The 26632-nt window shown below is 35.4% G+C and overlaps 1 protein-coding gene and 1 long non-coding RNA gene across 3 annotated transcripts; both read right to left on the bottom strand.

Moving 5' to 3' along the window:
* Nucleotides 1-3130: 3130 nt before the first annotated feature.
* Nucleotides 3131-6792, bottom strand: LOC131045289 (uncharacterized). Its single transcript, XR_009105790.2, has 4 exons — nucleotides 6440-6792; nucleotides 6251-6318; nucleotides 3843-3926; nucleotides 3131-3417 (listed from the first exon to the last, which is right to left on the bottom strand). It is a non-coding gene; the product is annotated as an uncharacterized LOC131045289 (long non-coding RNA).
* A 422-nt stretch (nucleotides 6793-7214) lies between these two features.
* On the bottom strand, nucleotides 7215-11890 carry LOC131045266 (uncharacterized). Of its 2 annotated transcripts, none has more exons than XM_057978818.2 (5): nucleotides 11298-11890; nucleotides 8325-8387; nucleotides 8179-8229; nucleotides 7932-7997; nucleotides 7215-7765 (listed from the first exon to the last, which is right to left on the bottom strand). In XM_057978818.2, the coding sequence occupies exons 1-5, from the start codon at nucleotides 11652-11654 to the stop codon at nucleotides 7487-7489; spliced, it is 816 nt and encodes a 271-aa protein (XP_057834801.2). In that variant the 5' UTR covers nucleotides 11655-11890; the 3' UTR covers nucleotides 7215-7486. The 2 variants fall into 2 exon arrangements, with proteins under 2 accessions (XP_057834801.2, XP_057834800.2); XM_057978817.2 differs by having other exon boundaries at nucleotides 8179-8241; nucleotides 11298-11887.
* Nucleotides 11891-26632: the final 14742 nt, after the last annotated feature.

Consider the following 26632-nt stretch of genomic DNA (forward strand, 5'->3'; position numbering starts at 1 on the left):
AAGCCCAACCAAAGTTTATTCGAACTTGTTAGTATTGTAGAGGAGTTAACCTGTATTATCTTGTATGTTTCCTTAGCTTTTGGTTTTTAAATACAAATCAATCTTGTTTAGTTCTTGTGGTCAAAACAATATACTATGCCACACAAAGGAAACTGATTATAGAACAAAACATTTTACTCCTTTAAATAACTAAAAGCTGAGATACAACAATATTTGTTTTTTCTTAAATCCATCTCAAAAGTTTTGCTCGACTAAGCAAGGTACACAATTTAAAATCTTTAAAAAATAGTAGTGTAGACACCTAAAATTGCCCTGTCCTAATTAAATAAATATTTTTTATTTATTTAATTATTTTATCGTAAGTTTTCTATTAATTAAACAGATTTTTATTTATTTAATTAATTCACTAAGCCTTTTCTAGCCTTTCTTTATTTAAATAAATATTTTTTATTTATTTAAATTATCCTTTCCCTAATATTTAATTAATCCCACTTCTATTAATTAAATAGATCTTCATTTATTTAATTAATTCATTAGTTTTTTCCCTTCATAACACTTATCATTTATCTTTTAATTTGCCATCAATTTATCATTTTCCCTACCTACCTTTAAATCCTAGCCGACCAATTATCCTTTCACCGCGTAATCTTATCCCTCCATTTCGTAAGGTGTTCTCTATATAAGGGGATTCTTTCATCCTTTCACAACCCTAACAAGTGAATTAATCTTCATACGACCTTTCATAGCGATCAAGCAATCAAGCATCTACATAACCACTATCCATTTTTTGTTGAGCTCTTATGCACAATACAAAATTTGAGAGCAACCATATTGAAGCAAGATCAATGAAGATAGAAAACATTGAAGATCAAACCCTACCGAGCATGTGAATGGTATAATATTTCTATTTTGTTGTGATTTGCATGTTTTGGGCTCTTCATTAGTGTACGGTGGATTCTTAATTGTAGAACTAGGGTTTATGTGGTTGGATCTTTGTTGGTTTTACAATAGTTTTAATCTTCCAAATTTCACGGCAAAGGCCAAACAAGTTTTATGCAGAAATACTCAATAGTTCGAAGTTACTATTTCTTGTAACATTTTATTACATATTGCTTATCACACCAATTTCAACAAAAAAGAATGACCCATCAGAAAAAAATTCCAAAGTACTTTCTAAATAATCAAGAGCGAGGCTGCCATGGTTGAGAAAGCAAAGGGTCAAATTACAATGAAGATTCCTCATACGCACAACCTCGAACATCCTATAAAATTTCCATTGCTATTCTCTCTTTTAAAAGTTGCTATTGTAGACATATAAAAATGACCATATTCCTAAATGAATATTTTATGTTCATTTCTCTATTTGATTAAATCCAATTTAATTAAATTATTCACATTCCTCTATTTAATTAAGTAAATTGCTCAATTTATTTAAATTAAATTCACTATACCCATTTAATGAATAAATCATTTTATTCAATTAAATTCCCCCTACCCACTTTTAATTAAATTCAAATTTAATTAAATAGTTATTTTAAATTGAATAAATCTAATTTATTTAATTTCCCCAAATTGCAACCAAATTGAATTAAATTACTTTATTTCAATTAAATCCTATTATCCCTCCATCCACTTGCAAAATCCCAAACCCCTTCCTAATCCCTTCTAGAATCTTCTAATCACTTCTAATTAACCTAACCCCTCCTCTAAACTTTGTCACATCCCTAAATAAAGGGAAGTCACTTCTCAAATTCCTCAAAGTCTTTGATAACCATTAAAGGCTTCAAGTCTTCAACCACTAAAATCCTCAAAGTCTTTGATAACCATTGAAGGCTTTCAACCTTCAACCACTTAATCCCCAAAGTCTCCAATAACCATTAATGGTTAACTCAAACCCTCCTGCATGGTTAAAACATTTGTTTTGACTCAACCTTCATCCAACCCAAGGGTCTCATCAAGCCTTTAATGCTTTGACCATGATTATCTCTTAATCATTTGCACAAAGGTTTATCCTTGGATTAACTCTTAATCCAGTAGATAAGTCTAACTTAGACTTGACCCTTAGCCTCTAGATAACCATGAGGTCTTATCAGGCCTTTAATGCCTCCAACCCCTTCTCTCAACCCAACCCTATGTTGACACTTGTCACCATTTCATTGGTGCAAATTGTGCACATGGATCCCCAACTTTCAAACTCAACCCTTGATTGAATCTTTCAATCCTGACCATCCATTGCCCTGTTTGTGCTATAAATAGAGCTCTCATTCCTCCATTTTAATCATCCAAATTTGTAGCATCACACTTATGCTCAAATACATTCAAGCTTTCATTTCATATGCTCATCATTTAGCCTCTCTTTAAATCAGGAATTAGACTAAATATGCATGTTTAGAATAATTTCGTTATCATTTTAGTTCAATCATAGACTAATATATCATGTTAAGATAATATTCACATTAATCTTGTCATCTTATCATTTAGTTTATTGCATTTCTAAGATCAGGCATAGCTTAACATACCTTTCATATTAAAAACTATCAAAGCATCCCTCGTTCTTGCATTTGCCATCCCTAAACCATTTTGCTCAGTGATCTGAGAGCAAAAACATTGGTTTGAGGGACATTGTGAGATAGAGAACCATGGGACCCACCTTGGGAAGCTGAGTAATACGTTATTACTCCATAGCTTGCATCAAGAAGTCCTATGTGTGTGTGGAAAAGTCATTTAGTCATATTTTCACATATTAAGTTTTATCAGCCCACTTTTCCCGCATACAACTATAATTGAAAAAAAAAACGTTTTCTTACCAGCCTCTTTACTACCTTGGTTTCTAGCTTGATGAATGCTATGAACACAATATTGGAAAAAGAAAAATGAATATTTAAGTAGCTCATTTGCAGCCTGTTTTTACTCAACTCCTGCATAATTTCAATAATATGCCAATGTCAATGGACTTAGGTGACAGCTTCTAAAAGTAACAAAAGGCTTTGGTTGTAAAATTAGTAAAGCAATGGTTCTACGTCTCCCCTGCCTCCCTAAAAATTGAGAGTTAGATGCTTTCTTCTTTATCACTATTTACAGTACAATTAATAAACCTTGTAAGACTTTCTTAACCATTTAGATATGGCGATTAACCTGGAATAAATTATCGCATGATTAGGTAATTTTGAAGTATAATCCCTAAACTGCCATCAAGCAGTTCTGTAAATCAAAGTAGATTTAGATTATTGACAAACATAAAGCACATAACCATTTGGGTTATGACATGGAATAACGGTGAAAACAGATCAAATAGATAGAGAGATTGTATGCATATACTGTGGGGATGAGTTTAGATCCTTCAAAATTGTTTTTAATATATTCAAGGAATTGCTAACTCTCTCCTCTGACTTTGCCATTGTGCTCAAGAGAAGAAACCTGAAAAATAGATGGAATATATTATTTTAATGTTTCTTTCTGATACATGACTTGAAGAATATACTTATGTGAATGAAATAGTAAAATATAATTGTAAAATATAACTGTATTGTCTTCTCTAAAACCAAGGAATAGCTTGTCAAAAAAAATGTAAGTTATCTAAAGCTAAATGTCGGCTACAAGCTGATTCTGGTGCAACCAAACATATGAAATGTAAATTCTTCCTGCTACTGGCATGACACTAGCATACCTTCAGAACTTTTTGATAACATTGACACTAATCTGTGTAAAAATTGGACTGGATTTTCCTTACATAGTATCAAGTCCCAGCCAAGGAAACAGATTATAGTTTTAAAAGTCATTTCTATCAAAGTAGATGACAACAAAAACAGATATTAATATTAGAAAGCGTATAAGAAACCTACCGAGTCAGTAATATAAACTCTTTCCTTATACCATGTGGGCTTGCCCTGCACATATATCGCAACCAGCCGAATATCATAAAAATCCTGCAGTTTGTTTAATTCAAAGGTTTCAATTGATAATCTCTAAACTGTAGAAGAAATAGATAAATAGACAAGCCAAACGAAAACCAAACCACTTTTTAATTTCTGGCAACTCAAGCTAGGCAAAGGGACACCCAAACTGATATACGTTATGCAAAACCTAGTTTCACAATCATGTTTTGAGGAAATTCAAAATTAAATATGCATATATTGAGTTGGATTGCTTCTAGAAGAAATTGTGCGAGCTTTTCGAATCAACATTTTCGATCAGACGAGTGGAGTGGAGATTTCATATCCTCCAAGGATGGGAAGACACTTGAACGTAGAGAGGTTGAGGATGAATCAAACGATGAAGATGAGAGTGGTTGGGCTAGCAAATAGGATGTGAAGGAGAATGAACTACTATTGATTTACTACTTGAGGCCTAGTTGAATGGCCAATTCCCTGGGACTATTAGGTATGACTCCGCACTGGTCCTCGATTTGGCTTCAATTTGGGCCTATGTATTGGTTTTCTTTTCCCCAAGGGTTCCCCTTCTTGTTCTTTTGGTCAAGGATTTGAATGTAAGGGACATGTTTAATGATGATGGGAGCCCCACTAGGGCTGTGTCGAGGTCCAAAGTGTTTGTTTTCCCAACATGCATGGTAATCCTATAGAGAGGTGTTAGTGAGGGTTTTGTCTCTATTAGGCACCTCATTCTTTTGGTACCGATTTTCAAGGGACTTTGGGTCCCTCTTTAGTCCTTCCCTTCCAGACTTTTGATCCGAACACGCATTTTGTTTCTAGCCATGCTTTGATCATGGAGGAGTGTGATGTTAGGCCTATGATTGAAGAGTAGGTAAAGGTTCCTTTTGTTGAACCAGTGATTGGTGGTTCTACCATGCATGTGCTTGTTCTTTGTGGGGGAGAAGCGTCCTTCACCTTAGATGGTTCATGCGCTTTGCTAAGGATTCCTAATGCCTATAGTTGATAGAGCTTTTGCTGGCATGGGGAATGCCCTCATTGGGAGGTTCTTGGCCTCTGTCCCGAATATGGATGCTGTTTGTAGCTAGGTTCTTAAAAGATGGTGTATATTTGGTCAGTTTTGGGTGGCTTCCATAACAATGGACTTTTCTTATTCTCTTTCCAAACATTGAAAAAAGCATGAGAATCTTGCAAGGAGGTCCTTGGTTCCTTGGCAAATTTGATCTTTCATTGAAAACACAGTCGGCTGGTTTTGATTCTACTAAGGAAAATTTTTGCAGGCTCTCTATTTGGGTGAGGCTCCAAGGGCTTCCTTTAGAGTACTGGGACAATGAGATCATATGAGCTATTGCTAATGCTCTTGGTCTATTTTTAGCTATTGATAATGTCACGAAATCTATGAAATGCTTGTTTTTTTTATTTTCAAAAAAAAAAATTATGTTAATATTGATAGGTGTTCCCAATCACTAATAAATTGTGCTTCAAGTTGGGTGTTCGGGAGGAGAAAATCCATATGAGTCCTCGCAGGTTTGCTTTCATTGCCACAAAGCAGGGCACTTCTCCCATTTGTGCCAAGATATCAAAGAGAAACTCCATGGTTAGTGAAAATGGATCTTTCCTTCTCTTGATCATGAGAAAGAGTTCTAGAATGTTGTTAAAGTGCACTCCATTATGAGGAACTAAGGAAAGGATTTGTGCTTTACAACTGTGAGCTTCACAAGAAAAACTTTGGGATCTTCCTCTAAGGCCAAGAGAAAACCATATGTTGTGTGTCCTTTGATTGTGCCTGGTTCTTCTTTTAATAAAGGAAAGGAGTTGGACATTGCAGTTGTGCGTCCCATTGAGGAAGTGAAGAAACCCCCCTTATGGAAAAAAGAAAACCAAATTCTGTGATTATGTGTCCTTTGGTGGTTGAGGCAGGCAGGATGACCCAAGAGGGTTAGACTTAAACTCCACTTCAAAGCTCTTTGGTGAGGTTTGGATTCAAATCTCTTTGATTGTTGTTATGGTTGTCCTTCTATTGTAATTTTGTTGTTTTTTTATTGGAAACCTTTCTGGTTTTAAGGCCTATTTCATTGTTGATTCTCATTTCATGTTGTTGTTGCATTTCTTGTTGTGCAAGATTTCAGGGTCCTTTCAAAACCCTATTCCAGTTCATAACTCCATTCAAATGTATTTATCTAATCAAAAACATTTTGGATCACACTTTGTGATTTAGAAAAGCTCGCATTGTTTCTTATAGCAGTAGTTCAACTCATTAGCAATGGATTGGAAACATAATGTCTCTAACTATGCATATATTGATAGCTTATTAATAAAACCCCTTAATATGAACCAGAAATTGATTGCTATGCAGGCTTTACCTTGTGGTTTCATCAAACAATGGAGGGGCCCCTCTGATTTAGAATTAAGAAGAGGAGGAATAACACCCCTGCAATCCAATTAAACTAACATTTAGTGTTTGATCATACATATATAAGTTGAAAATGAGAATATGGATGTTTGAGCGAGCACCCAGCAGAATAAACTAGAATGATTTTGATTATACTTACAGGACTGCCTTGCTTGTTTTTAGGCTTGTGTTGTGAATCTTATCGCAAAATAAATTCGCCAAATCTCAAGTCAGGTCCTGCTACACATTTAAGAGATGTAGAATATAATGCCTTAAATATGCTCATAATTTATTCAGCTTACAGATCTTTGGCCAATATTGTTGCTAACTGTGCATGTAGTATGACCCGGATTACAACATCAGAACATTGCAACTGTCGAGTAGGGCGTTGCGTGGATTCTTGCTTCCGAAGTTAGGCTGCCAATACAGTCTCTGGGCGAAATTCTATATTGAAGTCCTAGAGGAAGGCAGGGATAAGGATGTAAAGTTTGGAGGTTATTGGTAAGAAGCTTCAAGAATCTTCATGGTTATTTAAAAGTTTTGATATAATAAGACTTAAAATAGAGATTTTAATAGAGATAAGCCAATGAAAACTTAAAATTTTAGATTTTAAATTAACAATTTGAAAAATTCAAAGTATGTGATTGGTCAATTAAAGAAGTTAAATTGCTGAATGGATGCTTTAGTAACCTACCTACAAGAATTAACAATAAGATTAAGGAATCACAACTTTTATGGCAACTTGACAAAGTTCAAATATGTGATTCGGAAAAGTTAAATTGCATGAAATGGATACTATGGTAACCTACCTACAAGAATTAACAATAACATTAAAGAATCACACTTTTTGTAGCAATTTGGCAAAGTCCGGATAGCGATTATTTTACATCTAACCCACTTTAGAAAACCTGATCTGCACTGTGAGAAAATATTCGTGAGTAGAAAGAAATACACATTCAATATTCACCATTGCTTAGCAGGCCAGCATAAATGATTTGATTATTCATCTACATTCTCAACGCTCGTTCTTCTTACAGTGGATTCCTTAAGAGGAAATGAACTAAATTTGCATATTCTAAGAAGCAAAAATTGAGCTCTAACAAACTACCTTCAATGGTGAAGAGAGCATATTTACAATTACTGATTTTTGCCCAACACCGATAATGCTTGTTAGTTTTCTTCAATACATGTCAAAGCATTGTCATTGTCAGTGCCATCTCAGGTGAGCTTTCACAGATTGGGAATGTTTCAATCTAAGACATTCCATTCTATATTTCCTTGCCTTGGCTGCAACTACGGCTTTACTAGTGACATTAGCTACTTGACTGTCAAAATAAATGGGCATATCATTATACAAATCTTCCACATCTTCTGCAGGGATGTTTAAATCTGGTACACCAAAACCACACAAAGAAGATTCTAATGCATCATGTCCAATTGACACATCCAGTTGTCGTTGCCTCTTTATGCTCAATTTCAATGCTAACTGCAAAACAAATGAGGAAATAGTTAAAAAAAGAAGTAAAACGAAATAAGCATTCACTATAACGAAAGTGAAATTTTTAATTACTACTACATTATAAAATGCATTGTTACTGAGATCAATTTTAATAATGCTTTGATATATCTCATAAAACAACAAAATCAATTACCTTCTGCTTCAAAAGTTCATTCTCATCCGTCAACGATTGAAAGCTATTAAATAACTTCTTCTTTTCCTGATTGAAAATAGAAAAAATCTTAGTAACACTTTTTCATCATGACATTTAATGACTAAGAATTAATTTTTGTTAAAAAAAAAAAAACTTTTTCCTCATTGAGAAGTGAAATCATCGTAACAACAATTCTTTTATTATGACATTTATCAACTTTTGTAATAGACATTAATAAGAAACAAACCTTTTCCATCTCTTCCCTTTCTGATGAAAGTCCAATAAGCAACTCCTTCAGCTGTGCAGAAGTCTAAAAACATGACAGATCTTACTAATCAAGCCCCTAATGGTAAAATTCAAGGAAAAAACATACAAAAGCAAACTCATGATTACCTTTTTCTTCGATCCTTTTCCATTGGAGGGGTTGTGCACTCCTAATTTTCTCTGTACCTGTACCTGTACCAACATGTGAATGTGATTATTTTATTGAACCATATAAAAAAATAAGAGAATAGAATTAACTTTACATAGAATATCATTTATGTGATGAATATTCCATACAAAAAGTATTGCATGAAAAATCATCACTTAAGATCGTAGGTTTTAACTTTAAGATGTAAAATTAGAGAAAATTACTAGTTTCAATTAGATATAAAAATAATGCAGTACTACGCTGTGATTTGTTAGCTGTAAACATTTAAGTAATTTCTTGCATTTTCATTCCCTGGAAAATAATTGTTTGAGCAGACTGAAATTTTTAGTGAAATCGACAGTGAAGTCTTCAGAACCTCTCGTTTCCATGGAATACATTCAAAATCCAGAGCGCTTTAGCAGCAAATGTTTAGGAGGAATATTTTTGGAGAACAATGTGCAGTGGAAGACATCTTGCCACAGTGGTACAATAAGTGTGTAAGCTAATGGTGACATAAAATTGACAAGGTCTGTACCTTGATGTGTTATCTCCTTTATTATACCTAAATACAACACCCTGGCACCAGCAGGTGCTATATGCTAATCAATATGATGGCACCAACATCTAGAAACTGTAGCACCACAACGAAATGTCTCAGTTCTTGGAAAGTATCTAAATGATCCATTCTTTAAAATGAGCAAAACCAAATTCACGTTATCTCGAGATTAACCGGTGAGGTCTACTGCCAAGACTCCAGCAAGAAAAGATATTATAAATCATTTCATGGACCTCAGGATGTTAACTGTGGATCTTAAAATAAGATAGCGGCCAGATTGCCAAATGTAGGACGTTAACTGTGGATCTTAATATAAGATTATGGCCAGATTGCCAAATGTTCTTCCTGATATTCGGATCCTATTGTAATTCTAATTCAACATCTAGAAAATGTAGCACCATAAGGAAACTCTTTAATTCTTAAAAGAGCCTATATGTCACATTTTTCAGAAAGAGCAATCTCAAATTTCCAGTATCTAGAGATAATCCAGAGAGGTCAACTGTTTGGGCTGTCATAAAAAGGCGCCTACAATGATTGTTGAAATCATAACATGGTCTTAAAGATGAAACTGTCTGGTCCAATGGTCAGCCTGAAAAAGCTTAAACAATCAGCACGCTCTGTTTTTAACTTTTAACCTAAACAAAACTGTCAGCTGTATAGCAATATATATATATGCACACTTGCAGGAGAGATAGTCTGGCAGGCAAAATGTAGATCATGGGGCTGAGTATCAAGAGTTGTCTTAAAATGTGAGGGTGTTAGACTGTGACTATTACATACTATTCTGATTTTCAAGTGGTCATACATTTCACATGAATCTCTCATCCATTCCTATATCTATTGTTGCCTAACACTAAGGACGCTATAGCAATACAAAGAATAGCCTATACTGGGTTAGCTTGCTGCTCACATGGAGGAATGATTTCCTGATTTGATCAACTAGTGCTGCTAAAAAATATTTAGAACTCGTTGTAAACATTTTAATATTTCAATCCCGCCATGAAGAGGATCCTGAACAATGCCATCGAAACATATAAGATAGCATAATTAGGATGGTTCGAGTGAGCTTTGACAGAATAAAAGCCACGAGACAGTGAGTAATTCTAGGCAACGGATCTGGTGCTTTAGTGGAGGAGGCAAACATTTAAATCTAGAGGAATAAAGTACATATTTCCTCTAGTTTAAACAGAGTCGTGATTGCAGCATGATCCCCTGTAGTGGAAGCAACCCTTTGTCTAAAGAAATGTTCTCATTTAAGGGGAGCTAACTAAAAATTTTCAGCAGGTGCCGCTAAGATAAATTGGGAGGTTTTTCCAGCCAAGTGGCTTTATGGATATTTTACCTCTTAATAAAAAAAATTCGGCGCAAGTGAGAAAATTTTGATGATAAATTAGTGAAGATATAAAGAAATAGATGGTACATTTAAAAAAAAAATATAACCAAGATGTCCTGCAAATTGTCACATAGACATAAAGGCCCCCAAATTTGTAGGGTAATCTTCCAGGCCCCTGCCAGTACCAGCTTAAAGTATTTTATGCAGAAAGATTCATTTTGTTTTCCAAATTAAACATAGCAACCTAAGCCTCTTCCATGGGACCGCATCCTAAGAACCATTAGATGCTCAGGGCGCCAGGCCTAATGGACTTTGAAACAACCTTTACTTTTCTCCGTCGTCCTAGGTACATTGATCTCATAGAAGGGCACCTAAATTTTCTCTAGACAAATATTTCAAATACTTCTAAAGCTGTTTGTTTAACCAATACCATTCGCTGCTCGTAAAGCAATTTCTAAGAAAATTTAAATATAGATGGCGCTCCTCAATCCAGGGCTCTGAGCAACAGAAGACGAATGAAATATTACAGGTCTTCAGTGATTTCACATTTGAATCTCAATTCTCTTAAAGTAATTAAAGGTATCACATCAAAAAACAGTTGTCATTTGACGGAAATAAAGCCCGACATATTTAAGCAGGAAACAAAAATGACCGCTCCAGTTTTTGTGCCAGGACCTCAAATTTCCTATTTACAGTTTACACAATTAAAACGACGAACGAGACCTCTCGGCTCTCTCCATAACTGCAAACAGAGTCGCTTAATGCTGCTTCAGTCATATTGCCACGTATCAAAATTTCCTAAAAAAGCCTTGCTATATTTATCAAAAAGATGCCACGCAAGCGGCTGACGCGGCAAGTATCAACAAGATTAGAACGCACTCCCCTTCTGGGGCCCACCTTCATATTAAAAACAATAATAAAAGTTTCCATACGTGTCACAACACTTTCACTGTGACTAAAACCAGGGGCGAAACAGAAACATAAAAGTGAAAAAAGAAACACAGCACATAAACCCAGAAAACAAAAAAAAGCGCCATTCAGAAAAGAAACAGCAGCGTCACCAACCTTCGATTTGACATTGGGCTCCAAATTGAGGTCACATGGACGCGGACCAGCTGCACAGTCGCTACTGGGAGACGCAGTGGCGGAAAACCTCTCGTCGCCGCTCCGTCGCAGCGGCGTTGTAGGGCTGCTCCGCCCAGGCTTTACTCCAACCGCCGCTTCCGCCGCCATGGCTGCCGGCGGCGAGGCCGCGCGCTTTCCTTCGAAATTGCAGGAAAAATACGCCGCTGCGGAGCGCCGCCGCTTGCGCCCCCATGAATCACCATGGCCGCCGCAAAGGCGGCTCAATTTCAGCAGCACTTGCAGCGCCACAAGCTCCTCAGGTCTCAAATCCTGCTCTGCAAACCCGCGGTCTTCCATGAGAAGATCAAATAAGAGAAGACTGTAAGGTGGAGAATATTTTATTATTTCGAGAGCTTCGGAGTGCCTTCCCGAAAGCGTGGAGTGCCCTGTACAAGAATTATTTCATTTGAGGGAGTGTAGGCAATTCTGGTAAGACGCAACAATCATCATTCGGTTTAGCTTTCCTTGTTATTTTTCTGTCCTTTTGTTTCTTCTCACGCTTCTTATATCGTATTTTATTCCACGTTATTTTAGCGGGCCCAACATCTTTGTTTGAGGTGCGGTAGAGACACGTTGATTCCTTCTAATTCCTACGTGCACTTCAATTTCAGATAAGTGCCCTAAGGGCATGGGCATTGCTCTTATGTGGCACCATTCATCATTTTTTTGACTTTTGACTTTATTCTTGCGTTATTTACTGAATCATAAATATCGAAGGCACAATTTAAGCTGCCGAATTAAAATTAATAAAATAGATTTACATTTGTAAAATTTTGTATTTTTTCAGTTGTCCAGATACATAACTTTCTTGTCTGAAACTGCGGGACTGTGGACATGCAAACTTTATTATTATTATTAATTAATAATGTATCAATATTTACATTAGTATCTTCATTTTTTATTTATTAAAAATCTATAGGAGGTATTTCTGAGTTAATTGATGAGATGCATGTCCTTGTTTGTTTACCCAAACTCAGCATTCTTTTGAGCTTTGAACCCGGTTTTTAAATGGTTGCATTTAAGATTTATAATGGTGATGTGTATTTAATCTATATAAATATAAATACTTTGTCATAATTTAATTTAAATTAATTAATAAATTTGTGAGTTAATGTGAATGTGAAGGAGAAATGTATTTAGTTTATGATTGAAAATCATATAATAGGGTTAAGTCTCTAAGTTATGGTCTTTTCTATGTTTGTATATTTTGATCTTTCTTAGTGTGTACCTTTGCTCTACAATTTGAGTGATTAGTCTTTGCTTTCTTTCCTTCATCTCTTATTTAAGATTGATAATATTTAAAAATATGTTTCATCTATTGACATTAAGCTATGAGGGGATATGCTCACCTAGGATAACCCAAAAAAATATGTATAAAAGATTGAAGATAGCAAGCATGCACCCTAACGTGTTGGGAATTTTTGTTGTTTGGTATTCTTAGTAACTCCTAAGAAGCTCATTAAATAATTTTAGACCTATTCTCTCTAAAGATTTAGAGATTTTCAAGGTATGATGAATTTAGAAATATAATTAAAATTACTAATTGAGTGGGTCTAATAATGAGAGAAGGCTTTTTCTCCTAAACTTTGAGCTTTGCATGACCCAATAGGGATTCCTACAAGATCTTATGAGTAGGTACAATCATTAATCTTAAAGTCATTATGTAGACAACCATTAGCAAAGATTATGAAAGAATTAAATATTCTCTAGAATTTAAAGAACTTTAATTAATTCTAATTCTTCTAAAAACACGTCAATGAACCAATCTAGTAGGTACACAAAGTTATGCCCAATTTCTCTATCATTAATTCATAATGGGCTAGTTCAAGTAGTATATGAAAGACATCTTGAAATATATAGCAAAGGTGCAACCAAAGATGTATAAGCAAAGTAAAAAGAAACAAAGATAAACAAACATATTCCCCTATACCATTATATGAAATGTGAATGTATAAACAAGATACATTAATGTTCTAAAGTATTATTCATTTAAAATTCCAGAGTATGTGATAAAAAACATGTAGAGCAATACCTATTTTTAGGCAACACAAACAAGAAACAAATTAATTTGAAAAATAGTATATGTAAACTATAATCTTAAAACAAATATTATTTAGCAAACTATGTCTTGCATAACTCACACTCTTAAATGTATTCCCACTCATTCACACACATCATTCTTGATTATCTATTAATAAATTAGATATCTCACACATAATATTTGAAGAGATTTATAAACAACACTTTGTTACATATTGATCTAAAATAAAATTCCTAAAATTATTAATCAAATAATGGAGATAATTTTGCATGTAACAAATGAAAACAAATATTATATTATAGACATTAGGTTTCCATAGTCTATGTAGAGTGTGAATTCCTTTTTTACATCAACATTTTGAATCATACTTTATGATTCATCATTAGCATAAAGAGCTAGAGAAGTAAATTCATAGAATATGATTCAAAACATTGATGTAAAAAAGAAATAAAGAGTCAAATCCAAAAGCTCAAATCACACTAAATATCATATTAATTCTTTAAAAAAAAAAATGTTCCAAAAGACATGTTCAATTTTTTTTTATTGTAGCTTGCTTGAAGTATGTCAGAAGAATTCCTTACACTAAGAGACTGCATAGATTTTCCAACCCATATTAGATTACTAATATATTCTATTGATACCTAATAAAAGGCGCATATTGTCTCACTTATATGATTGATGCTTGTCAAATATACGTACAATCATAGCACCTTTAAAAGTATCACTTATGTCTAGATTATTCAAAGGATGGAAGTATGTGTTTTTGATAATAAAGCAGCCAAAACAAGGGGGTTGACTTGGATTACACAGCAAGCCTCAAAGAGAGCATTAATAGCACACCAACATTAGCCAAACGACAGAGTCTCAGCCAATCCCTATCTTAACTATCAAAAACATAATCCAGCTACTACTACAGAAAATCACAAGATTGAAGGCAATCATGTCCATACAACGTCTAATAAAACAGATATCTATGAAAGTATGTGTTAAGTAGAGAAGTACTTTAGATAATACCTATTGTGAAGATCAACGTCTTCCATTATTTTTCACACTAAATTGATGAAGGAAGGACATTGTCAAATATATATTCTTGAGAAGACATTCCTTCACAGATAACTAAAAACTTTTCCTTAAAAGAAGAAAATCCATCAACATGAAGGATGTGCTTTTCAAAACGGCCCTCTCCTTTTTCATTGACAAAACGTAGTGCCTTGTGATAGCTCTTTCTTTGTCGTTTATTTGCTAGATCGTTTCCAAGGTCAAAGAGAAAAAGTATTTTTTTATTTTTTAGTTTGTAAAGCGGAAAATCGTGATCGAACCCTAGTTGCTCTCCCCTCTTCCAACTCCGAGGAGAGAGAAGGGAGAGTCTCTAGGGTTGATGGTTTTCACTTAAGGGAGAGACTTTACATTCAAAAGAGGGGTTGAAACCCACAAGATCCAATCCCACACAATGCAAGATTGGATGCTAAATGAGTTTCAAGGGTTAAGAAAGCAAGGCTACCCTCTTTTGTAAAGAATGTTGATAGAAGAATTAAGCTAGGAATGCATAGAAAGTGACAAAGATTCGCTTATAAACTGAGATAGGAATATAGGATGAAGCTGCGGACCTGGAATTAGCAGTAAAATGTCGATACGGCACTGTCCTGCAAATTTGAGCAAAAGTTGATGGGACGATGGCTCCCGGCGTGCACACGGTCCTCCGAAAAATCCACGAAACGAAGGGGGATATGTTCGTCTCTGCACAAGGATTCCAGATCTTCAATTTCAGCCGCGTACCTGCAACCTATACACAGAAAAGCGAAGACGATTGGGGGGTTAGGGATTAGGGGTTTGCCCTTAGGTCAAACCCCGGTTTTGGAATTAACCAAGAAATGAGAAATGTTGTAAATGTAAATGTATGTAATGTAAAACAAGTACTAATACCTTGTTGTAAGGATGTTTGTATCCTTATGTGCGAAGGTATAGATGTTGTTGTTTGTTGTATGTTGTATGTTGTATGTAGCATGTAGTATGTGATCTCCTCTTCAATGGTTGAATCCTTGTCTTGAATGCAACACTTAGCCTTGAATGGAGACTTAGAATGATCAATTGCTTGAAAGAATGCTTGAATGCTTGAATGCTTGAGTATAGTTTCCACGCTTTTTCCCTCATCATCGAATGAAAGAGGAAAATGTAGTTTATATACTTGTCAATTAGGGCTGATAGACTGATTTTCCCGACCTTAGGCCGACCAGGAAAGATAATTTTCCAATTTGCAAACATAAAGACCCGAAGTCCAAAAGAGACCGGGCCCAAAATAGGACCCAGGGACCAGGGCGCTGGGCGCCATGGTCCTGGGGAAGGACCAGGGCGCTGGGCGCTCTGGTCCCACCTCCCGGGATAGCAGGGTGCAAAGGAGGTTCAGGCCAGGGTGCAAGAAAATGCAATTTTCAGTGTCATAATCAGGTTTCGGGGTCTCCATTCAGGTTGCGTGTTGCGTCGCCATCGTGAAGACCCAAATGCAGTCGAAATTGCAAGTGTCGCAATTTTAGGACGCTACATTTAGCCCCCACTTTAGCGGGAGTATAAGCGTACGCTCATACTTCCGGTAAAGTACAAGGAAACAACATTGAAAAACTTTCACCACGTCAAGGAGGCAAGATACACCAAGCCCCCAGTGGACTAAGGATCTTACGACTTTGATTGACAAAGTAAAAGGGAAGATCACGAGGGAGAACCATGACTGTCAGTAGTAAGGTTCCCTCACTATGAGTCATGCAAGAAAGATATCAAAAATTTTCAAGGCAAGGTTAAATTTGCCAAGAAATTTTCAAGTATCTTGAAAAGATATGAACGGGATGTATGCCCCCCTACGTTAAAGCGATCGCACACGCCTCACCGGGGGTGATTGCTTTAAGGTAGTGATACATATAAGAAATGAGAAAGGAGCACGTTATCACAAGGATTTAGCCCCCAAGTGTGAGATAAGCCCAAGGATAATAGACACAAAACACAAAGCACAAGGTGACTTCGCTTTCCTCGGGGTCAGTATGCTGTATGATTATTCATGTATATCATATGTATGTATGCATAATTGTTCTTCATTCCCCAATCAAGGAAGGTCACCTAGAAGAAGGGAACACATGTGTCTTTTGAGTCAACATGAGAGAGATCGAGAGATCTCAATGCTTTGCATCGTCCTCAAGTAGACAACACTAAGGACAACAAAATAGAAGAATGAGAGTAACATATAGAGGAAGTAACAAAAGAGAGGGGGAGAGAATCTGCTATGCTAATGAAACTAGTCTAGCACGTCATCTACCCCCCGATCTTGCTGGTCAATGTTTCGGGAAGGTAGGAAACACGCTAGAGGAGGAACATCCAACACAGCAGATGGAGCTATCACAAGATCCAAACAAGGGCTATGTTCATGTTCCAAGCCACGTTGTTCTTGTCTAGGAGCTAGGATAAGTGCTTTAGAAAATTCATTAGATAAATGGTTATCAATATCAACAAGTTCATATTCACTATCAGAATGAATAGGAGTAACATTTGCATCATGAATAACAGTTTCATCTATATCATCATCAAGATTTATAAAAATAGGATCTTTGACTCGCACAGGATCAAGACCATCATGCATCTTATGTTTAGGAGATTTCGGCTCAATCGTCGGCTGAGGAGAAAATGGAATAATGCTTGTTGAAGGTGTTTTTGGAGATTGCAAAGTTTGAAAAGCAGCTGCCTGAGCTCTAAGACGACGCTTTCGTCGGCGTTCACGTGCAGAACGATTTCGTCTAGTCTTAGTAGGAAGTTGCGAAGAGTGAGGAGGAGAAATGTTCTCATCCTTATCACTTGGGTGTTTAGGTTGTGGTCTCTTAGGTTGAACAATAGGAAGGTCTCTTCTCTCCATAAGAGGAAGGAGGAGGAACTGCTCCATATAAAGGAGGAATATTTGGTTTAGGAAGGAGACCAAGTCCATCATGACGAGGAGGTATAGGTCTACTCTTAGGAGGTTTATTCGGCATAGACATAGTCACATCCATAGGAATGGGTTGGGAATCTTCTTGAGGAAAGACATTGGTTTTATCTTTCAAAGGAAGAACTTCCTTCTCAAGAATGATAGGAATGTCAAGTTTGGGTGTTCTAGGTTCACTTAGAGATAGGATCATATCTGTTTTCCACTTTTGATAAGATTTAAAAAGATGATCACTTCGCGGAGGAAGAGATTGGAATTGTTTAGGCCAAAAATAATCAATAGGAACACTAGAGGTTCTTTCAGTTGGTTTAAAGAGACTATGATTGACAGTAACAACTTCACCATTATGGGGAAATTTCAAACACTTGTGGATAGGAGAAGCAATAGCTTTCATGGAAGATAGCCAAGGATAGCCAAGCTTCACACGAAATTGTTCGGAAGATGGAATAATAGCAAAGTCCACATCAAGGGATTTGTTACGGACCTCAATAGGTAATGTAATAGAACCAATTGCAGGAGAAGAAAATGCATCAAATAGTTTCACAACCACATTTGTTTTGTCATAAATCACTTGATTCAATTGCAAAGTAAAAAGGAATTCTTCAGTAATAACATTAACCATGCACGAAGGATCAATAAGCACTCCACGGCAAGGTGTATTCTTGATTTTTGCAACTATATATAAAGGACCATCAGATGCCCTGATAGTTTCACTGGAATCAAATGTGATGGAAGGTTCTTTAGGGATTTTCTGCTGCTCTACAAAGTTAATCACATTAGGAGTCATAGACACAAGATCATCAGGTGAGACAGAGGAATCAGTAGTATCAATCGCATTAGAGGTATGAGAAGGTAATGGATCAGTAAAAATCTGAAGATTTTGGTTAGGAGGAGCTACAGATTTGTTACCTTTATCATTCACACCAGAAACAGAGATAGTATTATTATCAATCAAATCTTGAATTTTCCCCTTTAAAGCAAAACATTTTTCAGTATCATGCCCAAGTTGACGATGAAATTGACAAAAAGATTTGTTATCAAAATAAGGTGAATTAATCTTTGCAGGATCAATTTGCCTTATAGGAGGAAGAGTAAGCACATTTTGTTCCAATAACTTATTCATAATACTATGCAATGATTCATTCAAAGGAGTAAACTTTCTTTCTCTCTTGAAAAACTTAGAAATAGGAGACACACCTGATGCTGCATTCACATTGTTGTTGATGATGTTTTCATTGAATTTAATGGACTCTTTGTTCGGTTTAAACTTCCCAAATGGTTGTTGACTACTATCACCCTTATCACTCGAAGCCATAGGATGTGATTGTTCCATTTGACTCACAGTCAGTTGATAATTGTGAAGAGTTGCGCACAACTGTTGGAAAGAAGTAAACTCAGAAAACAGGAGTTTTTCTCTAATGTCTTTTTGTAAATTAGAAATAAAGATTCTTTGAATATCATTGTCAGGCACTGGAAAGGAAATTTGAGCATACAAATGCTTATATCTACCAATGAAATCAGTCACTTTTTCTTTAACACCTTGTTTACAATGCATTAAATCAATCAAAGTAACTTTAGGACTTATATTGTTTTGAAATTGTTGAATGAAAGCATTTGCAAGTTGTTCAAAAGAAGTAATAGAATAAGAAGGCAACGAGCAATACCATTGTAGGGATTTGTCTCTTAATGTTCTAGTAAACAATTTTGCAAGCAACCTTTGGTCATAAGCAAAATCAGTACATATTGTTTGAAAGGTCTTAACATGTGTTAGAGGATCACCCTTACCATTATAAAGCTCCAAATGCGGAATTTCAACATGTTTATGGGGAATAGCTCGAACAATATCAAGAGAAAGTGGGCTCGCAACATCAAATGTGGGCACACTAAACTTAGATTTATTCATAGAGGCAATTTGTTGCTGTAAAGAAGAGACAGTTTGTGCAAGATTGTTAATGGTCGCTTCAGTCGAAGAGTTCATATTGGACGTGTTAGATTGTGATGGAGGTGTTATGTTATTGAAAGAAGGTAGAGAGTAAGGTGGTGGGACACTATGATAGTTAGTCATAGGAGATGATTGGAAAGGAGGAACACTACAAGGAGGAATGGAATGATTAAACGAGTTGCCCCCTTGCGTCATGTTCATTTGTGGAGATATAATAGGAACACTTACTGAAGGAATGAATGAAGAAGTTGGATTGAATGAAGGAAGAGGGTTAATTGAAGAAGAGGGATTGCCCCCATGACTGGTGATCATAGGAGGAATGTCTTGTGTTGAAGTAGTCATTATATTTGATGTAAAAGTAGGTATACTAGCAATAGGAGTCGTCAAAGGAATAGAATGATTGTCTTGAGTAGGAGGTTGTGTATAACCTAAGGTTTCGGCACAACTTTTCATAGGCATCACATTTGAATCCACAATGTGTGCAATACCACGCAAAATATCAATTCCATTCTTATCACTTTGAAGCATACGTTTTAGACCCTCAATTAAAGGAAGAGCTTGACTATCAGGGTATTCTTGAGACATCCATTGGCGAAAATCGTCAAATTGGTTATCCAATTTTGAAAGTTGTTCTACAGAAACCTCATGGAGAGCTTCTTCATCATTAAGAGGATTAGAGGAATTACCCATGTCCTCGTTAAAAAGACTATTCAAATTAGGTTCCATCTCCTCAGTAATTAAACCTTGGAAAGACTTAATTCTAAGGCTTCGTCTAACGGGAATAGTGTAAGTAGGGCTTATTGTTGTAAAACTCATGCACTAAAGAGAGAGAGAAGATTTTGAATTTTAGAGGTAGCAAATTTCAGTAAAATCAGCCAATCTTCTAGATTTAAGCTGTTAAATACAATCAGGACAATCTCCCGAAATTTCGGAAAAAATGTTCGGGACCGTGGCGCTCGGAGTGCACACGGTCCTCGCAACTTTTTTCGAAATTTGCAGGGATGAAAGTTATGATGATTTTACAGCTAACCTGAAAAAATTGAGTGATTTTACGATCTTTAGATAGGCCAAATTAAAGTTGCAATCCCAAAATTGAACCCTACCAAGATTGTCGAAAAATGCAAAATTTGAATTTTGAAAAAGAGAGGGAAACTGAAATTTTGAATTTTATGATTTTAGAGGGAATACCAAAAGCAATGCAAGTTTTGGATTTTAAAAATTGACTTAATTTCACGCAAAATTCGATTTTGAAAGCGGAAATCAAAGTTGTTGTAATTAAGCACTTAATTTCAAAAGTCACAAATTGCAAGAATTTGAATAAAGCACTGAAATTTCGAATGAATGTTAACACACTTTTCAGATTTAGGACTGTAAGAAACACAATTCTGACACAAATTTCAATTTCAACAATTTTTGAATGATTAGAAGCCTCAATCAAAGCAATCGCTAGACCAACTTTGACTGTAATTTTGAAGGTGTTAAAATTGATAAAATCAGCCAAAATTCTGGATTTTAGCAGAAAAATACAGTAAGATCTCGCTCCTGAAATTCCAGAAAAAATGTCGGGGACGATGGCGCTCGGAGTGCACACGGTCCTCGCAACTTTTTTCCAAATTTTCAGGGATGAAAGATATTGTGATTTTATTGTGGAATCCAAAGTTACAGCTGATTTGGGGATGTTTTGATCAGTGAAATTGTCGGACAAAGGTTGAATCAAGAGGGTTTCAAAAATTAGGGTTTTGACACTTAACCACTTAATTTTCAAAATTAAAGCACAAATATGAATTGATAATTTGTAATAGAAGGGCAGATCTGAAACAAGCATTAACAATTAAACATTTCACAAGTTTAATTACTTAAAAAGAAAATTTAGGGTTTTTATGCAATTAACCTCTAAAATTTTGCACAAGATCAAACATGGAAATGTAATCAAGGAATCCAATTTTCAGATCTAACTATGAATAATCAGAAAGGATGTTCACGTCGGGTTCACCAAAATGTAAAGCGGAAAATCGCGATCGAACCCTAGTTGCTCTCCCCTCTTCCAACTCCGAGGAGAGAGAAGGGAGAGTCTCTAGGGTTGATGGTTTTCACTTAAGGGAGAGACTTTACATTCAAAAGAGGGGTTGAAACCCACAAGATCCAATCCCACACAATGCAAGATTGGATGCTAAATGAGTTTCAAGGGTTAAGAAAGCAAGGCTACCCTCTTTTGTAAAGAATGTTGATAGAAGAATTAAGCTAGGAATGCATAGAAAGTGACAAAGATTCGCTTATAAACTGAGATAGGAATATAGGATGAAGCTGCGGACCTAGAATTAGCAGTAAAATGTCGATACGGCGCTGTCCTGCAAATTTGAGCAAAAGTTGACGGGACGATGGCGCCCGGCGTGCACACGGTCCTCCGAAAAATCCGCGAAACGAAGGGGGATCTGTTCGTCTCTGCACAAGGATTCCAGATCTTCAATTTCAGCCACGTACCTGCAACCTACACACAGAAAAGCGAAGACGATTGGGGGGTTAGGGATTAGGGGTTTGCCCTTAGGTCAAACCCCGGTTTTGAAATTAACCAAGAAATGAGAAATGCTGTAAATGTAAATGTATGTAATGTAAAACAAGTACTAATACCTTGTTGTAAGGATGTTTGTATCCTTATGTGCGAAGGTATAGATGTTGTTGTTTGTTGTATGTTGTATGTTGTATGTAGCATGTAGTATGTGATCTCCTCTTCAATGGTTGAATCCTTGTCTTGAATGCAACACTTAACCTTGAATGGAGACTTAGAATGATCAATTGCTTGAAAGAATGCTTGAATGCTTGAATGCTTGAGTATAGTTTCCACGCTTTTTCCCTCATCATCGAATGAAAGAGGAAAATGTAGTTTATATACTTGTCAATTAGCGCTGATAGACTGATTTTCCCGACCTTAGGCCGACCAAGAAAGATAATTTTCCAATTTGCAAACATAAAGACCCGAAGTCCAAAAGAGACCGGGCCCAAAATAGGACCCAGGGACTAGGGCGCTGGGCGCTCTGGTCCCACCTCCCGGGACAGCAGGGTGCAAAGGAGGTTCAGGCCAGGGTGCAAGAAAATGCAGTTTTCAGTGTCATAATCAGGTTTCGAGGTCTCCATTCAGGTTGCGTGTTGCGTCGCCATCGTGAAGACCCAAATGCGGTCGAAATTGCAAGTGTCGCAATTTTAGGACACTACATAGTTTAAATAAAATTTTGATTAAATAGATAAATTTAATTATTTTTTAGTGGATTTTTTAAAATTTCTAGGAGTTGAGAATGCACTATCAATTGATCAAAACCATCATCATGGGTTTATCTATGGATCGGAAGCTAGGATGTCAATTACTCTAGAATTGCTAGTATACAAGTTGTAGGAAATTGGTGAAAGAATAAGATGATGTAATTTTACATGGAGTACATGAGTTGGTAGAATTGGATTAGAGAAGAAGAATTGCACATGATAGAGTGTTGGTGTCACAGTAAGAATTTAAATTATTGTTTGACAAGAATGTTAAATAGAGATGCTTCCAACCTAAAGACTTGGTCCTTATTTGGAATAACTAATTAGAAGAAAGGGTAAATTTGGTAGGTTTGATGTTTTATAGATTGTTCTATATCAAATTGCAACTAATGAATTGGAAAGAAGCCATATTGGGTTTTGTAATGCATAATAACTTGATTATTGGTTCTTTTAGACAAATAGTTCTTAAGCATATTTGGAACAATAGATGTAATGTTGTGTTTTCTAGCAATTATCACCAGGAAATTGACAGTCTAAGGCTTTACTCTAACATACTCCTTCAGGTGGCTTTTCTTTTTTCGCAGTCCCATAAGCTTTGCAAGAAGAATCCTAAGATTTTGGAGCAGCTTGAGTACATCAAGCAACAAGTTTTGCAAGTTCTACATGAGCATAATTATATTGTTTGTAAATTTTCTATACAGTGCATGCGTAGGCCTATTGGTATATTTTCTTCATGTAATTAGCTGCTCTTTTGTAAGCAGTTTGTAGATTTTAGTTGCTATTATAGCAACACTATTGTTCTCATGTATTTAGATTTGTCATTGAGGTGTAAGTAATATGTTACTTCCTTTTTGGCAACTGTTGGTTGCCTTCTCTATGTAATTTTTGCTTGGTTTTAATAAAAAAAAAAATTGCAACTAAGTGTAGTAAAGGCACATTCTTTGTTAGAAGTTTGGAAGGTGATCTTATGGAGTTGCTACTTCATGACTAACACCTCAAAACTTACTTCTCTTAACTAGTAAGGCATTTTTATGTTAGTGTTCATCTTATTGTGTTGTGTTATGCATCCATTATATGTGCTAGTTATGGTGAAGTGTAATTGTATCACATCTTGTTTGGTTAGTTTTACTTTTTCTTTACTACTTGCAAGGGTGTGCTATGTGGTCTACCCCATGCTATCATGTTTTTTACCTTATAAAATTTAAAATTTTCAAGCTTATTAAAGGACTTGTGTGTCAAGTTGATCTCTTGAAAATGATGTCGGTATTCGTAGTCGTATTTGGAATTCTTTATTACCTACATTTTTTGATTCTTGATCTTAAGTGTTCACAATTATTTAAAGATATCAATTTCATTCATTAATTCTTGATTGAAGTTGAGTAGTCAATTTGTGGTTGTAGTTGCAAGTAGTCTACAATATCATAAAGTCACACAATAATTGGAAGATTGATAATAGATTCTAAATGGTTCTCCTCAAGTATTGACATGTTAATTCTAGAATATATTAAATCAAAATACAAGAAGGATGGGTTTGAATGCTGGTGAATTTATAACTATTTATAAATTTTACACATGACTACAAGTAAATTTTACCATGTAATGTCAATACATTTATCTAGTTTTAATCATGTGATTAATTAAATCACTCAATTGACAATAAACACAAATTCATAATTTTTTAAATTTCTATCCACTTAATATTAATAATATTTACATAAAATTATTTGTGAAATATAAAACTTTGGTGTGTTATTATTGATTTCAAATCAAGAAAAACTAAAATCTTATTATTTCCACATAATTTTCTCTCAATTTCTAAATTTTAAAATTTACCATCTAATTTAATTAATCACTCTTTGAGTTAAATCAATACAATTCTAAACACCTATACCATCTTGTTATAAATGCTTTAAAATCTTTCACGGAAAGACAAGGAGGCATAAAGCTAATTTCATAGCCTTTGCTAACATCCTCCTTGTTTGTGTTGAAATAGGAGATCAAAATTAGGGTATGGACATCTATTAAAACATATATGGTAATGGATGTTGTTGATTTGGTTGTTGTAATTATCCTAGTACACTTGTTTTTATAATCTAAAAACAAGGTAAGAGGCATGACTTGTTAACAAACACCTTCGAGCAAATGTTTTCTTATGGAATGATAAGATTGCAAGAAGTGCACATAATGAATTTAGCAAATATGATCTCCATGCCCTTTACTATCATATCATTTTCAATCTCCAATACGGGATCTTTGTGAGAGGGTATGGATAGCCACAAAAGAAAATATATATTTCAAAAGGATTTGGTTGCTTGTGTAGCTACAAGTGTCCTGATAGATGTGTATAAAATATGAAAAAAATAGAGCGTGGGAGTTTTTTAACAAAATATTTAAGAGATACAATTTCATAGAATGTAATGAATCAAAAGTATGCATAAAATGAATTTATTAAATAAAATTTTAAGATTTTACAAAATCACATTTAGCAAGAGTTTAATTTTAGAGGTGCCTAATTGGTGATATAAGGTGTTATCCACTAATGATATAGAAAAATCATCCTCAAGTTTAACCTTTGATAAAAATGGGGTTGGTGTAGTAGCTATGTAGAGAATATAAAGAGTGCACTTAGGTTACACAATAAAAATACATGAATATGACTAAGCGATCTCAATCCTTGGGATGTAATGCAAATGGCCCAAGTTTAACATCAAGAATTGATCATGAAGAGATATTTTTACCACTCAAATGATGGATGAATAACTCCCTATAATCAACAAGTCATTAACATAAAGATAAAAAATGTGAGTGTCAACCTATGGCAAATTGTATACATTCAACTTAAAGTGGCATTGAGTGAACCCAAATGATAAATGGGAGCCCATATTGGCATACTAAGAGTAAGGGGGCCCTTTGAGGCCATCAGGAAAATTCTAAAGTTGGAAAACAAGTGAAGAATCATAAATGAACCCTTGTGGCTACCCCTTGAGTGAATTTCTACCTAAAGGTCATCTTGAATAAAATACTCTTTGCATCCATCTGATGAGCTTCCTAATGGTGGGTTATAACTATAGTAATGATAATTTAGATGAAATTCATTTTGGCAATGGTGTAGAAGACTCAAATTATTCAATCCAAAGAACCTAGGATAATCCTTTGGTGACCAAGTGAACCTTATGCTTGTCAACCAACCCATCTAAATCAAACAAACAAGTTTCCTTTCCTTGGGAAGGGGGGCTAAATCCCATGTACGATTCCTCTCCAAGGAATTCAACTCAACCTACATAGTAGCCTCCCATTGAGGATACCAGAAACTTCTTGAAAGGATTGTGGATCATAAGTTGAGGTAATGAAGAGATGTGGGGCCTACTGAAAATGTGAGTGTGTTTAGTACTTAAAGCATTCCTAACCCAATCATCTATTATGTATTTTGTTTGATGAACCCAAAGAGGCCTAGTGGCTAGAGAGTTTGGAGAATCTTGATGAGTATCTTCTAAGTGACGACGAGTGTTGAAGGAAGTAAAACCTCATCTAAGTGTTCTTTCCATCATATTTTCTACATTCACATTGCACTATTTATCTATTCTATCGTTAGATCACTCAATAGGGGCACCATGTCATACATATTTTATATTTGAATCAACATACACATCATAGGATGAGGCAAAAACTAATCATATAATGAAATACAAAACCATGACAACATGAGCTCCACCCTCAAGTATATATGATATATGTATGTTCCTAACATATTTTATTTTATAGATATGAGATATACATGCAATCTATTGGACAAGGGACTATTGGACCCATTTTGATTTGTAACCCATAAGATATGATAAAATCAAAATAGGCCTAATGGTTCTTTGTCCAATAGCCTATTTGTGTATGTCATATAATATCTCCTAACCATATATACTAATACAAAATGTGCTAGGTGCATACAACTATCCAATATACTTAGGGGTGGAGGCCTTAATGAATTGCCTCTACGTCTATCCTCCCTCTATCGTATTAAATTTGTTGAGTAGGCTCGTGATGGTGACCATGCGTGGCTATGGGAGCAACTCTTGCTCACCTCC

This window comes from Cryptomeria japonica, chromosome 9 (genome assembly GCF_030272615.1).
Source record: "Cryptomeria japonica chromosome 9, Sugi_1.0, whole genome shotgun sequence".
NCBI classification, from domain to species: domain Eukaryota; kingdom Viridiplantae; phylum Streptophyta; class Pinopsida; order Cupressales; family Cupressaceae; genus Cryptomeria; species Cryptomeria japonica.

Excerpts from the sequence above, each read along its gene's own strand:
- LOC131045266 (XM_057978817.2), bottom strand. The coding sequence starts at position 11,654 with ATGGAAGACCGCGGGTTTGCAGAGCAGGATTTGAGACCTGAGGAGCTT. Across the intron at positions 8,388-11,297 it reads AGCCCAATGTCAAATCGAAG|GTACAGGTACAGAGAAAATT; the intron begins GTTGGTGACGCT and ends ATGTTGGTACAG. Across the intron at positions 8,242-8,324 it reads GAAAAGGATCGAAGAAAAAG|ACTTCTGCACAGCTGAAGGA; the intron begins GTAATCATGAGT and ends TCATGTTTTTAG.